Source organism: Liolophura sinensis, chromosome 7 (genome assembly GCF_032854445.1).
Source record: "Liolophura sinensis isolate JHLJ2023 chromosome 7, CUHK_Ljap_v2, whole genome shotgun sequence".
Classification (NCBI taxonomy): domain Eukaryota; kingdom Metazoa; phylum Mollusca; class Polyplacophora; order Chitonida; family Chitonidae; genus Liolophura; species Liolophura sinensis.
Window position 1 is genome coordinate 42,702,191 of NC_088301.1, and position 13,327 is coordinate 42,715,517.

General features: G+C 37.9%; 1 protein-coding gene across 4 annotated transcripts; it reads right to left on the minus strand.

Moving 5' to 3' along the window:
- Positions 1-369: 369 nt before the first annotated feature.
- Positions 370-8,354, minus strand: LOC135471665 (uncharacterized). 4 transcript variants are annotated; one of them, XM_064750976.1, is made up of 6 exons: positions 8,248-8,354; positions 7,579-7,641; positions 4,573-4,672; positions 4,098-4,187; positions 3,588-3,669; positions 370-2,092 (listed from the first exon to the last, which is right to left on the minus strand). In XM_064750976.1, the coding sequence occupies exons 3-6, from the start codon at positions 4,595-4,597 to the stop codon at positions 1,561-1,563; spliced, it is 729 nt and encodes a 242-aa protein (XP_064607046.1). In that variant the 5' UTR covers positions 4,598-4,672; positions 7,579-7,641; positions 8,248-8,354; the 3' UTR covers positions 370-1,560. The 4 variants fall into 4 exon arrangements, with proteins under 4 accessions (XP_064607046.1, XP_064607045.1, XP_064607047.1 ...); XM_064750975.1 differs by lacking the exon at positions 8,248-8,354 and adding an exon at positions 8,031-8,171; XM_064750977.1 differs by lacking the exons at positions 7,579-7,641; positions 8,248-8,354 and adding an exon at positions 5,395-5,469.
- Between the last annotated feature and the right edge of the window lie 4,973 nt (positions 8,355-13,327).

Genomic DNA, 13,327 nt, shown 5'->3' on the forward strand with positions numbered 1-13,327 from the left:
TCGACACGGACGGACGGATCGTCATGATGACAGTATAGTTCCTTCGCCTTAATTTAACAAAAGGGATAAAATGGCGACTCCCCCACAGTGGGTTTCGTTGTACATGCATGTCTGAGGGTCTGGCAGGCGTTGGACAAGGTGTTGTTCTTAGTATGAGGTGTACGCCCATCAAATGCAAGTTCCACACATTTAATTTGTGCACCAATAAACAGTTCGAATCAACCCCACTATATTCGTGCTTGGAGGAAAATGGAGGACTCTACAATATTCTACATTTTCTTCAATAGGGTGAGTGCAAAGCCATTAACAACAAGACGACTTGTTAATAAATAACTTATGTATACATACGAGCTATATTTTTATCTGCTAGGGAATAACATGTCATCATGGCAGTATTTCGCTACAACATTACATAAAAACTATGTTTTTACAGTTATATACTACAATAATTATACACGGTCTTGCCCACAGTTACGTAATACTACGTACAATGACTTGTACATATATATTTAGTTTACATGGACATCCTCAACAACATTCCTTACATAGACAATGGAAACAACAACATGTTATGTACCTGAGACTTAAGAAGGAGGTAAAAAATTTACTCACAGTAGTTTAGCGACATGTCTTTGTATTGCCTTAATTATGATAATTCGATTTCGGCGAAGCAGTTTCGTTCCATGTGCAATCAATGAAGGGTTTGCGCGTCCAATGGAGGTCAACAATAATTATAGATTTATGGCGTGATCACCAAATCAATGTGTGTGACATATGCAGCAGATGAAACACTTTAAAATGACAGAAACGAAACAATGAAATGTCGGTGGCAAGATTTGAGTATTTTATCAAGGAAATTTAGGTTGACTTCAGTGTCTTTTGACTCGTCCCATTGCCCTTGACATTATATATGTCCCACCATATAGGTCTAGGAAATTGCATTTATGCCAGACAGTTACAAGAGTAACGGTGTCTCTATAAAAACACATTGCATGAGACGGACATGAAAAATTCAAATACAAGTATCAGTAATTTGTAAAGTTACTATCCTTTGCATGGAAATATAAATAAAGCGAAGGTCACAAAACATGTCATAAAAATGCCCTTTTCAGGAATCGGACGGTAAGTTTGAGGGAATGAAATGATGTGATTACAAATTTCGCTCTCCTACACCTGAGACTAAAGTTGTACATCTGCAAGCTGTACATGCTCTTATAGTCACGAAAATAGTATTCGTAACTTCTCCACGGATAATACATTTCAGTCCCTGTAAAAAAGAACACTTAGAAAGATTTTCTCTCATGTATTACGTTGCCAAAACCATAACAGTGGTTGAATTGCTCACTAAGAATGTTTCTCCGGTAAACTTCACGTTGGATTCTGTTTCTCATTTCGACATATTATAAATATATACTATACGGTACTATATTACACTAAATTCTTTGGTTTGGGTAGTTTTCCCAACCAATATACTTTCTATAGGTCATTCTATCATTAGAATTTTCCCGGCAAAGTCAAGCTATAAATGTATTTCACTCAAAAACTTTGGTCAGGCTACTGCTACTTTCTAAAGGGGAATGTACCGTCGCTATTATCTGTATCATCAATGCCCTTTACACTCTGGTCAGACGCGAAAGGCGAAATCTCAAGTTGAAACTCGTCAAAAGTAGCCTTTTTATTGTGCCTCAGCTCTGGTGGTCCAGTTGAGCTGGTCGTGGTTGCTGTGGTCGTCTTTGCTTCCTCTGTTTGGGAGTAAAACGAGATTTTAACCGGGCTAGGGGAAGTTAACACTGTAAGGTGAATGTTGGTGGGTATCTTTCCGTTGCCCTTCTTCATTTCTTCTTGTGCCCTGGCCACGTTTTGACTATATAATCCGTAGTTATAAGCCAACACAACTGCCCATATTCCAACAGTAATAACCACACCAGTGAAGTACAAACGAGTAGCGATGCGTCTCCACTGTCTAGCTTTTTCAGTTTGTTTGGCGCGCTTAGCCAAGAGGACATGCGTCAGAAACGAGAGAAGTCCAAACAAAGGGTTTATGAGTATCCCAACTACAATTACACCTGGCATCTGCATGAAGTATCGAGTCCTGAAAAAAAAGAAGAACGCGAAATGTTTAAAATGATAACAGGTCAACTAAATATCCCTTTACAGTATAATTATTCATCATCCACCATCAGCAATTAATGCCCTCCACTAAAAAGGTCATACCGGTACTTACTTAAGTATTTGCTTACTTCTTTTAGCACCGTATTTACCAGTGATAGGAGTGTGTAAGCGGAGGAATAAGGTATATAACTGGAGACAGGTCAGAACCCAGGAAAAAACACCACGCTTTTCTCCGTGTACCTGACAACTCCCCAGGCTTTAATGAAACTTGAACTCAAATGTGCTACCTCAACTGCGATTCCGGAGAACTAAAAAAAAAATAACTTTGCCAGCTTGGGTTATTACTGTGAAAAAGCACCAATACACCATGTTTATTCTAAAACCGGGCCGTGGTCTACTGGTTACTTGCCTTTCATTTGTTAAGATACACGAGATGTGGTTTCAAACCCAGTCTTGGACATGAATTTTTTTTTATCGCTGTCACAACCTGTGGGGATTTTGATGACATTAGCCATCGACAAACGCTCGTGTAGCCGTTTGGTGAGTCTAATGTTCGTTGAAGACCACACACATCTTATATGGTATGCTTAAGTATATGGCACATGTGGGAAAGTTCATCAGTGACTTGACAAAGGTCGGACTTTTACGCCTGTCTCTCCACCATCCTCCACCCATAAAACTCATATAAAACTCATATGAGTGAAAAAAATCCTGAGTATGGTTTAACGCAATAATGAAATAAATAAATAAATAGTCTTTCTTTTCATATATAGCTTTGCTAAAATAAGCTAGAAATGTAGGGTATTATCTATTTGTTGTTCATACTTTTACCATTCTCAGGAACTTTTCACTTCTACTATGACGGTTAGTTTTATGGTTAGAGAAAATCGGAGTGACAGGAGCAAGCCACTGACCTATGACATATCGGAACGTTATATTGGTTCAAGGCAAGCGGTTTCAAAGGAACTTTATGTAAGATTACACGATCCGTACGACAACCTATTGACACAAGATCTCGGGAAAAGGGAGGCAAGGGAATCTTAAAAATTCCCTGTTCGATTGTGGGTGAAATAATGATCACTTTATATACTGTGCCACTAATTTTTGCACATTGGCTATGCTGACATGCCGTAAGGCTACTGGAGGAATGATAACGGTGCTTATGTAATATTAGCTCATCAATGCACACTTCTTTGACCCGAACAAAAAAGATTAAGTTGCAATGTCTTGAGAAGAAGATTTTCTGGTGAATGAAATGTACATGTACTTCAACAAATAAAAACAATGGCGTATGCTAACAAAGGAATGGTTTTCAGTATTGGCATGAACAACCACAACAACACACAGTAAAAATAACACACTTCAGTCTGCAACTTTAACTGCACTAATAGGTAGCTATGTAACAGAATCAGTTAAGTGCTGCTTTTGGTTAACTCATTTGCCAGGTACGTATTATGCAAAGTAAGTTTTCGTACATGTCTGCTGTTGTTGACGGTCGCCTGTTTTTACAGATGTCACTAAAGGCTTTAAAATCCTCAACACACACAACGTCTGTACCTGCAAAGTAAATGATAACTCATTAATGCCACAAATCAGTTTAGATCTCAACGCAGGTGAGGTTATGAGCTCACTTGTATAGTGTCATTATAGTTAATTTACACCTAAACAATTATAAGGGTATCAAAATTACGTTATAAACACTTCAGCTAAAGTATAAAATTACGTGTTCTGTACGCAATTTTCTGTGCCGAACTACTTAGATACCTACAGGAATTGTATAGTATCTGGTTCCATTTACTAGGCCATTTGACCTAAGTGTAACAGCTTGTTTATGTGTGCTTCTGGTAAGAGATGTGCATTAATTATGGCTCAGAAATTATTTGAAAGCTCGCCAGTGTTGACAAAAACAAGTGACTTCCAGTTGCGCAGCAAGGGTTTCCTGCGATGATATTCAGACTTTACAGGTTTACACAAATACAACTTACCGACAGCTTTATTAGGGGGGACCCCGTTGAACTCTGGGAATGGTTTAAGTAAAGTTTGATAAGTATGCTTCACTTGAGGGCTGCCAATCTCTGGAAAACAACAAATTAACTTTGACAAAAGAACGAAAAAGAGAGAAACGCAAACAGAAAATAACAAATAACTTTCCTAGACTCAAAGATAACGAATTGCTATTCATTGGCATTCCGTGAATTGAAGGAGTTATTTCCCAGTAACAGTTATCTCGAGATTATCACTTTCAGTAGGCTACAGATATACAATTATTCTTAAATTTAAATACGTAATGTATGGATGTATCTTCAGGAAGAAATATATTTTTAAATTACGATTAGTTCGCCCCAACAGGAATATCCAATATAAATGGATACAACTGACAACAATCAAACCCCCTCATATCCACTAACACGCCTCCCCACTACCCCAGGTCAAAACCATCAAAATGACTAGTAAACTCACCTTCTTCAGCAGTCGTGTTCTTCATATTTGGGATATCACTTGAGTTATGTATGAGTATGCTTGTCAAATATACAGTCTCGATGGCCAAGTTTGGGAAGTACTGAAACAAATATCAACAATATACTAAGGCATCCTTGAATCAAATCAGGTAAATTCGAAATATGAACCTTGAACCTTCAAATAACGGGCAGACTTGTACAAGTGAAATGCAGACTCAGAAATGACGTTGAACTGAACAACTACCTTACATTCACTACCTTCAGGCCTTTCACAAATGAACAGGTAAATTCTATATCAAGATATTCGATATGAACTTACGCTCATGTGTGACGATATAATTTTGGGTGTCCACAGTACACAAGCACTAAACAAAAGCCGCCCATAAAACTATGTATCACGGAAAGAGCAAAACAACAAGAATTCAAAGTTTCACATATGAATACGCGTATACATATGCAACGTCTAGGTTGAACACATAAACAGCCATCTCAAAAAAAAAAATAAATGTCTTAACTTCTTACATGAATGACACTGTGGTCCGAATCATTAGCTAGGCGGAATACTGTATCATGCCGACACTGACTGTTACACTGCCAACACACGCATACAGGTCGGTAAATCATCACATGGTCCGTGTATATATAAAACATATATATGTATGTGTAGTTAAAAACAACACATCTGTCAGTAAAGCTCACCGACAGATATTACCTAAGCAAATACAATTGTTCATGGGCCTGCTGTCAAGTTCTGTGTGAGCGGTTACATATCCACTATCGCACCATACAGGTGCGCGTATGAAGACCATGTTGGATCACTCACTGTTCTGTTCTGCTGTGGGGTTGGGGTGGGGTGTTTTTCCTATACTGACAGATACCCGACTTGCTCTGGATGTTTACTTTGTTTCAGCATATCACTTGGATTTAGGATCAAAACTGCTGGTTTACAGTTCCACATTTTTGTGCTGTCACGTGGCGTAAGTATATCCAACTCTGATCACATGCTAGATATATATGCAACGTATCAGCAACACGTGTGGGGGTGAAATGAACTTGGTGTTACAGTTGTTATTTAATTTCAACTATTACAACAGTCGTCCCACTCCTGTGTAACTGGGTGAGTGGTATCTGGTCTGATCCAGATTCTGGTTTTCAGCGCTTCTAAAACTGGAACACCACTATAACCTTTCAGTTTGTTATATATATATACATTTGGGGTTGTTTTCCATACAGGAAATAAACAAGTCTCAGAGTGCTGCAATACAACAAATATAAATGCCAGGTGTCCTTCAGTTTTAAAGTAACCTTAGTGTGGCTTTCAGCCACCTGAACTGGTTTAAAGGTTATAATTCGAAAGTGATTCGCAAGTGAAATGATTCACTCTGTGATAACCTACATATGGAAAGATAACAGTTCACTGGTACAGAACAGTATTAAATATATTGAAAACTCGTTCCAGTGGGATGCTAACATTAATCGTGAACAGTATCTTCACCGTTACCTTACAGTATGTACATGTATATGGTGCAAACGGCCCAACTTAGATAATAGACAGACCACGGTATTCTCTCGGCGTCGTTTTCAAATGACAATGTCCCTCTAACGTTTAAGCAAATAAAAACTAAAGTTAATTTAAAATGTACCTTATCATTCAAACGGACATGCAAAAACTTACACTATTTGTTAATCGTGTCCAATAATGTTATTGGTTTAGATCAGCTTATTTTCTTTCGTACAACCCTGGGATTAAATAATGTCTGCGCTTTTTAATGATAATAGAACCTCAAAAAGCATAAACTTTACGGCGCCATTTTGTAGCTAGAACCCGGGTGTCTGAAATACCCCCCTTCCACCCCAACATTTCCAAAAATAAAAGAAAGAGCACTAACAAAACCTTAAAAGAAATAACACTCGTTGTTGCTTAGTACGGGTTCATATAGAGTGTGTCATGAGGCTTTCCTGGAGTGCAGAAGTGCAGATTGCACAACTGGTACATTCAGTTTGAATGGAGAAATGAGATGAGAATTATATACCGGAACGGAAGAACTATGAAAATAATTACCCAATCGTAAATAAACTTAATCGTGTCCAGGTTTAGAATATAAAGAAAATATGTGCAAGGTTTCGTGGAAATAGATTACTTTAGGAAGAGACACATGGACAAAATCTAAACACATGACAAAGCACTTTTAGGTAAAGTCTTAAATTTCATAATTACCGGATTGCGGTGAAATTTAATTTCAGGTGGCATGCAATATGTATGCTAAGCACAAGTTCAGATGACACACAACTTTATGCTAAGTTTCATCGAAATCGGGACAGTAGTTTGGGAGGAGATACATGTACAAAATCGTTTCTACAGAGAGATAGACAGACAGACAGGTGATTCCAATATGCTCCCCACCCCACTCTATCCCTAATTTCTTCGAGGTGGATGTAAAAAGATAACGATGTTTCTCTAATATGGGAACGTTAACTCTCCTTCTTCAGTGATCTGTGCTAAAATGAACTGAATGTATCTGTCAGTCATGGTTTGTGCAGTAACCCTTTATCTTATTGTGTTCTTGCGAAATGTGCGTCTAAAATGAACATTCGACACATAGCGGGAAATTGTATACATAAAACGCTCGTTAGAGACAAAACCATATATTTCAATATGATTAGGAAAAATTAGTCAAGAATCCAATGTGTGATCAGAAATCATCTATTGCGCTGTCGTTGCTGCTTTACTTTAACAAGCTTTGTGATATGTTATCGCCGGATTATTCAGCCAAATGCATTAAGCTTTTTTTTTTTTACAAATCCTTGTCCAAACATTTCGAACAGTATCGGCATTTTGTGCATGCATATACAGTGTGATTTATTTACTTATTTATTTGATTGCATTGTGTTTTTCACCAGATACTCAAGATGTTTCACGACTGTTCAGGCATCCAAAAAAATTATCAATGACAATAAGAAGCATGAGTTGAAGAAGGTATAAACTGAATGTGATTATGAATCTTACCCTGGTCTAACCGTTTCTTTGTTTTCACGCCCTCTGAGTTGATAGCATCAGTCAAAGAACGCACTGAAAAGTAAAAGGCGATTATGTACACGGCATTGCATGGTTACGTGTCAGGCAGCAGAGTGAAACCAAAGAACCATAACGACACATGTCAATAACAGAATGTGTCGTTGTGATATTTCACTTTGATTTAAATTACATCGTCTTAGTAAAACGAGCACATGTAAAACAAGGTTTGAGATAGCAGATCCCTGAACAGCAGAGATTATGTCCTGTGCCACATGGGCATGACTGCGACAAAATACAATACAAAAACATGCAGCGTGACAGCAGAATCACTTTACAAAATGTCAAAGAGTTAAAGAATAAGCGTTAATTAACCTAGAAAAGCTTAAGCCTTTTAAGGGGTAAGCTGCACAGAACCATGAAAATCTATATTGTAAAGTAGTTACCCTCTCTGGTGTTTAACAGCATTGCTGAATTATGTTGTGTTATTTTCAGGAAAGTCATAATTATCGACTGTTAAATGTGTTCACAGAAAAGAAAATCATCTCATGCCGCGAAGATCCAGTCAATCTCATGTATTCGCCGTCACCAGTCACCAGACTGTCAAGAAGCAAATTTTCGAAGTCTGTCACTAATATGAAAGATCTCATCTTTTAACCTTACCTCAGCAGACAAACTGACGCCAATTCATGAGTTTAACAGTCACCGTGAATGGAGAGCAACATGCTTGATCCAGGATATATTATTTCGTGTCCGGAGGGGGTGTTCTGTTTCAACGTTTTTGAAGTGAGAAAAAACAAACCCAATCGCTGGTGGTAATATTCATTTAACATCTGCTATAAAACAGCCTCTGACATCACTGGTATAAAACATAACATAATTTCCACACATTCGTGACACTGATAACCTAAACAAAATCTGGCCCAACTGACCCAACTAATGCGGTGCTCTTCCCATATTTATCTTCTCCCTTTGTGCACTCATCCATATATAAATGAGTGTGTATGTAGATATGTCGGCTATATAGAGGGCTATATATTCAAATATACATCTACATAGACATATATGGCACACATCACTGTATATATATATATATTTGAATGTTTCACTCATACATATATAAGACGGTGGCAAGCAGTGGGGTGGGAGGAACTCGGACAGAGCCCAGGGGAAACACAGGAGCATGGGCGGGTTGGTGACGGACCTTTCCACGTACGACCGCAGAGTTAGTGGTATAAATATGGTTTGTCCCTGCGTGCTAGTAATATTAAAGACCAAATTATACAGCGAAAGAAAAAAAGAGTAAAAAATTCCTCCTGACACTGAACAGAATACGGAAGAATAATCGACGTGGTCGCTGTGTGTCATGGGAATAGGAAACCTGAGACGTCAATAGGAAGAAATAAGACATTCATGTAGAGACTCGAAAGAGCCCGAATGAGATGTTAGAGAACCCGGAGAAAGATTGCGTTGTGAATATTGTCAAGCTAACCAATTTTCCTTGTATATGTTATTGCGTATTCGATAATGTGGCCTCATTTAGTCAACTACTTGTGAGCTATGCGTACTGTATAGGCAAATCCATCACAGTGCTTGGAAGACCAGGGTCCAATGAGCCCTTTTTTGACAAAATTCAATTGAACTCAAGACTATATTTATGTCAACGATTATTCATACATCCAAGCTGGATATAGTACTCATCTTAAACTCATAGTATTGCCGAACGATGGATAGAATGGATGACAAGATGCCAGGAAGCGCTGTCAAGAAGCGATGATATATACGATGCCAAAAAGCGCTGTCGTGAAGAAATGATACAATGACAAGAAGAAATGACACAATGGCACAAAGCTATGGGATGATGGCCAAGGTTTTATTCAACGCTTTTGCAAGGTGATTAGTATGATATTTTAAAACATAGAAAATCTCCATAAAAACGATTATTTTAGTGAACGTTGTTGAATAGTTTTGTTTTCAAATTAACCATCATAGAGTTACATATACTTCAAGAGTTACAAGATTTACACATGAAAACACCTGGATACTAACTGCATTTTAAAGAATAGACCTTTATTCTTCATTCGCAATTTCGATTACACCCAAAAGGTTTTCAAACTGATCATATACCATTCACTAAATATTACACAGAGGGCTGCACAAAATCGTTTGGAATCTATACATGGTTTTTAACCTTGTTAACTGTACGGATACGCCTCACGCAGGATTCTGCCCAAGGTTTTCAAACATAGTATGAATACAGATGATATCAGTCTATATCTCATATAACGTCGCTGCCTTAACTTTTAATTACGGGCACAGCAATCGTATGGTCTTATCCATTCAAACTTTCGTTATTTTGGAACGATGTACTATTTGCATGCTGTGAGCGTATAGATTAAAAGATTGATGGCATTTAATGCTTTTGTAATTCGACTTATCATTCAACCTGCTAGGTCTCTTGCAATCTTTCAATAGTGAATAATTTTAAACAAAATTAAGACGAAACAAAGACATAAATGCCAAAGGTAAGTAGTTCAAGTATAGCTGAATCTCTACGTGAACTTAGATCTACCCTGGTTTACCATTTGTGGATTACATTCATTCGAACCCAAGGGCTCTGTCCGGTTTTGCCTACCATAAAAATGCTGGTCGCCGTTGTATGAGTGAAATATACTGGAGTGTGGTGTAACGCATTAATAAAATAAATATATTAGTTCAGTCTTGGACTGATATAATCCTGTGACAAATTGAAACTGATTCATGTACATCTTAATGTCACTGGCAACAAGGCCTACATTACTAAAGAATCCTCAACAGAGCCCATTTTATGTTGGCATCGACCATTGTGTTCCTCCCATTCGGTATGTGTCACAGGTTTCCACATGAGTCCGTTCTGTTGGCATGGAAAATACCGTCCAGAACATCACAAAATCTTAGAAGGTTAGCCAGGTGTATTTACACATTTCCTCCTGTCAAAAGTGTGTGCCAAAAGCATGTAATTGGGATTTTCTTTTTTTTTTTTTTTATAATTTCCTGACATTAAGAATCACCATTGCCTGCTGCTAATACAACTTTGGTGGAACGAAAAATCCATCACTTCGTTGTGAAAATGAAAGTGCATTTCCAATGGAAATACAAATCCGAAATGTTTCATCCGTTAAACATCATGCAACACAGCATGATATTGACTCTCTTCCTTCTCAAAGTGTTTTACAGACAGTGTGAATTAGGTCAACACTAGTGATATGAGCTGAGGCTCACCTGGGTGCTTTCACTCAGCATACTTGTAGTCAAGCCTGTGCAGTATACTTGAAAGTAGGATGATCCTTCATATGAAGGAAGAATCCTCTACATCACATAAAACTTGATTAAAATTAGGAAATTTGTTACATCAAAACTAAGTGAAATGGAAACGGATTTCTCAGTTCAGATTTTATATAATTGCTAGGTTTGAAAAGAATCTGGTCAAGAGGTTCCTCTCCACTCCTTGTCAAAGCAATCAGCTGGACAGGAATTCACCTGCTCGCTCGCCTCTCTACGGGACCTGAAGATTCTAACACAAAAGGATAACTTAAATTGCATCGCAGAACTCATAAAAATGTTTATTTGTGAATTTTATCGGAAGAATCTAATAATATTTACGTTGAGAATTACCACAGATTGGGTAAGAAATTTCGTGGAGCAGATACACATAGTAGGGGGCAAGTCGGGCAAGAGAGTGAGTGAGAGATGATGGAATTCAAGCGCATTCTATGGTGTTTCATTTGCTCCCCCTGTCATGCCTAACACACTGGTTACAGACAATTTTTTTAAAGTGGAATTTGAACATGAGATAGCTGACAGGCCATGTGATTAACTCTGATTATTTGCATAAAAGATTTTTTCGTTTAACCAACGGTGGTCAGGTGATCAGGAGTGAGCTCCGAAAACTAGTAGAGATCAAGACAATCTGGATACTGGAGGGTACCCGTAAACATCATCTACGGGTATCCCTTTGAATACTTTTAGTATTTGAAGAAATGCAGGGCCCGATTTGCATAACTACCTTTTACATAAGGCTCAGAAAGAATACTGAAAACGCCTCATGTTACAAATTTTAACCAATCGGGCGCGTGCTATTTCCATAACCCGCGAACCCGAACCCTGTTCTGCATATTAGCCATGCATATGTGCCTTGGGCACGGGACGTCGTGTTTTCTGTTTCTCTATCATGGCATATCCCATGACCTCGCAAGAATTCCAGGTCGAATGCTGATGTACAGAGTTACATGCACCAAGCCCATCAGAATATATTGTCTGTCACCTTTTAGGTGTGCTTACACTCTTCTTCCGAAATAACAACAGGGATTAAATTATTTCTTGTCTTTTCTGTCAAACTTGACAATCGTGATTCTTCCCTTGCCTGGCTCTGGGCATAAAGGGATACAAACCAAGGAAATACAGTCTAAACTAGTCGACCAGATGTCAGCATATACTATGACTTGGAGGGGTGGGTGTCTGGTGTCCTTGACATGGCGTGCATTCCATACAGCGAGTCAGCGTTGCTGTCTATATTTATATCTGTATAATTATCCTGCTCTATTATGCAAAGTACGACAACCCATCTAAAGAACGTGGCTATAACCCCTGAAATAAATTTTGTCGATTCTAGCTTTGTATCACCAAGAATAGCACTACAAGTTAATAACGGTACTTACGGTACATATACGCTAGAAATGATTTGCGCCTCTATTAATCATTGAAGCATTAATCATTGATTTTTTAAAAGCCTTCCTATAATGCAAGCTCTCTCTATGCCATGCGTTATCGTTCGATTTATTGTGTCATCGACAAGACTGACCCGAAAAGCTATATCAGGTCCTACTTGTGATATGAACGAAAGATTATTTGACAACATATCAGACAGTTAAATTAGTCTTTATTCAGATTGGCTATAATACCTATAACCCTTTTAAATATAACCTGTTTGTATATATATATATATATATATATATATATATATATATATATATATATATATATATATATATATATATATGTGTGTGTGTGTGTGTGGCTGAGAAATCCTATGGCCTGGTCGCCTTATGGTCTTATTTCCTAACACGTGTATGCGTGTGCGAAGTTATTTATTTATTTGATTGGTGTTTTACGCCGTACTCAAGAATATTTCACTTATACGACGGCGGCCAGCATTATTGGTAGGTGGAAACCGGGCAGAGCCACGTGCGGCCGGAAAGGAAGTCAGCATGAGCTGATTTTACACAGCAGAGAAGTATATAGCACAGAATGTATAATACATTGAAACTCTGAGGAAAACTGCATCTAATGTCAGCGACTATATAACTTACAGTTCTTCTCAAAAGTGTATTCCATGCGGAGATGTATCCTAGGCTAGAACATATTTGCAAAAATTCTACAAAGGACCTGGTATGGTAAGGCGGGGAATTGGCCCCAGCAGTGAAAATGAATGTAGTTGTGAGTGACAGATACTGACACACTCATTAAGGCTACTTCTTATTTTCAGTTCTGTTTTGCTCTTATTTCCTCTTATTTGACAAGCATCTGACTTACAACGCTCCAAACATGCACTGAGACGATGTACAGGTCATAAAATCGAAAAATTGTGACATTGACAGATATTTTTTTCAACGTTAGACACTGTAGAATTGTGAAAATCACTGCACCACAAATGTAACTTTCCGACAAATTCTTGTTATGAACCAATCAATTAAACAAATATACA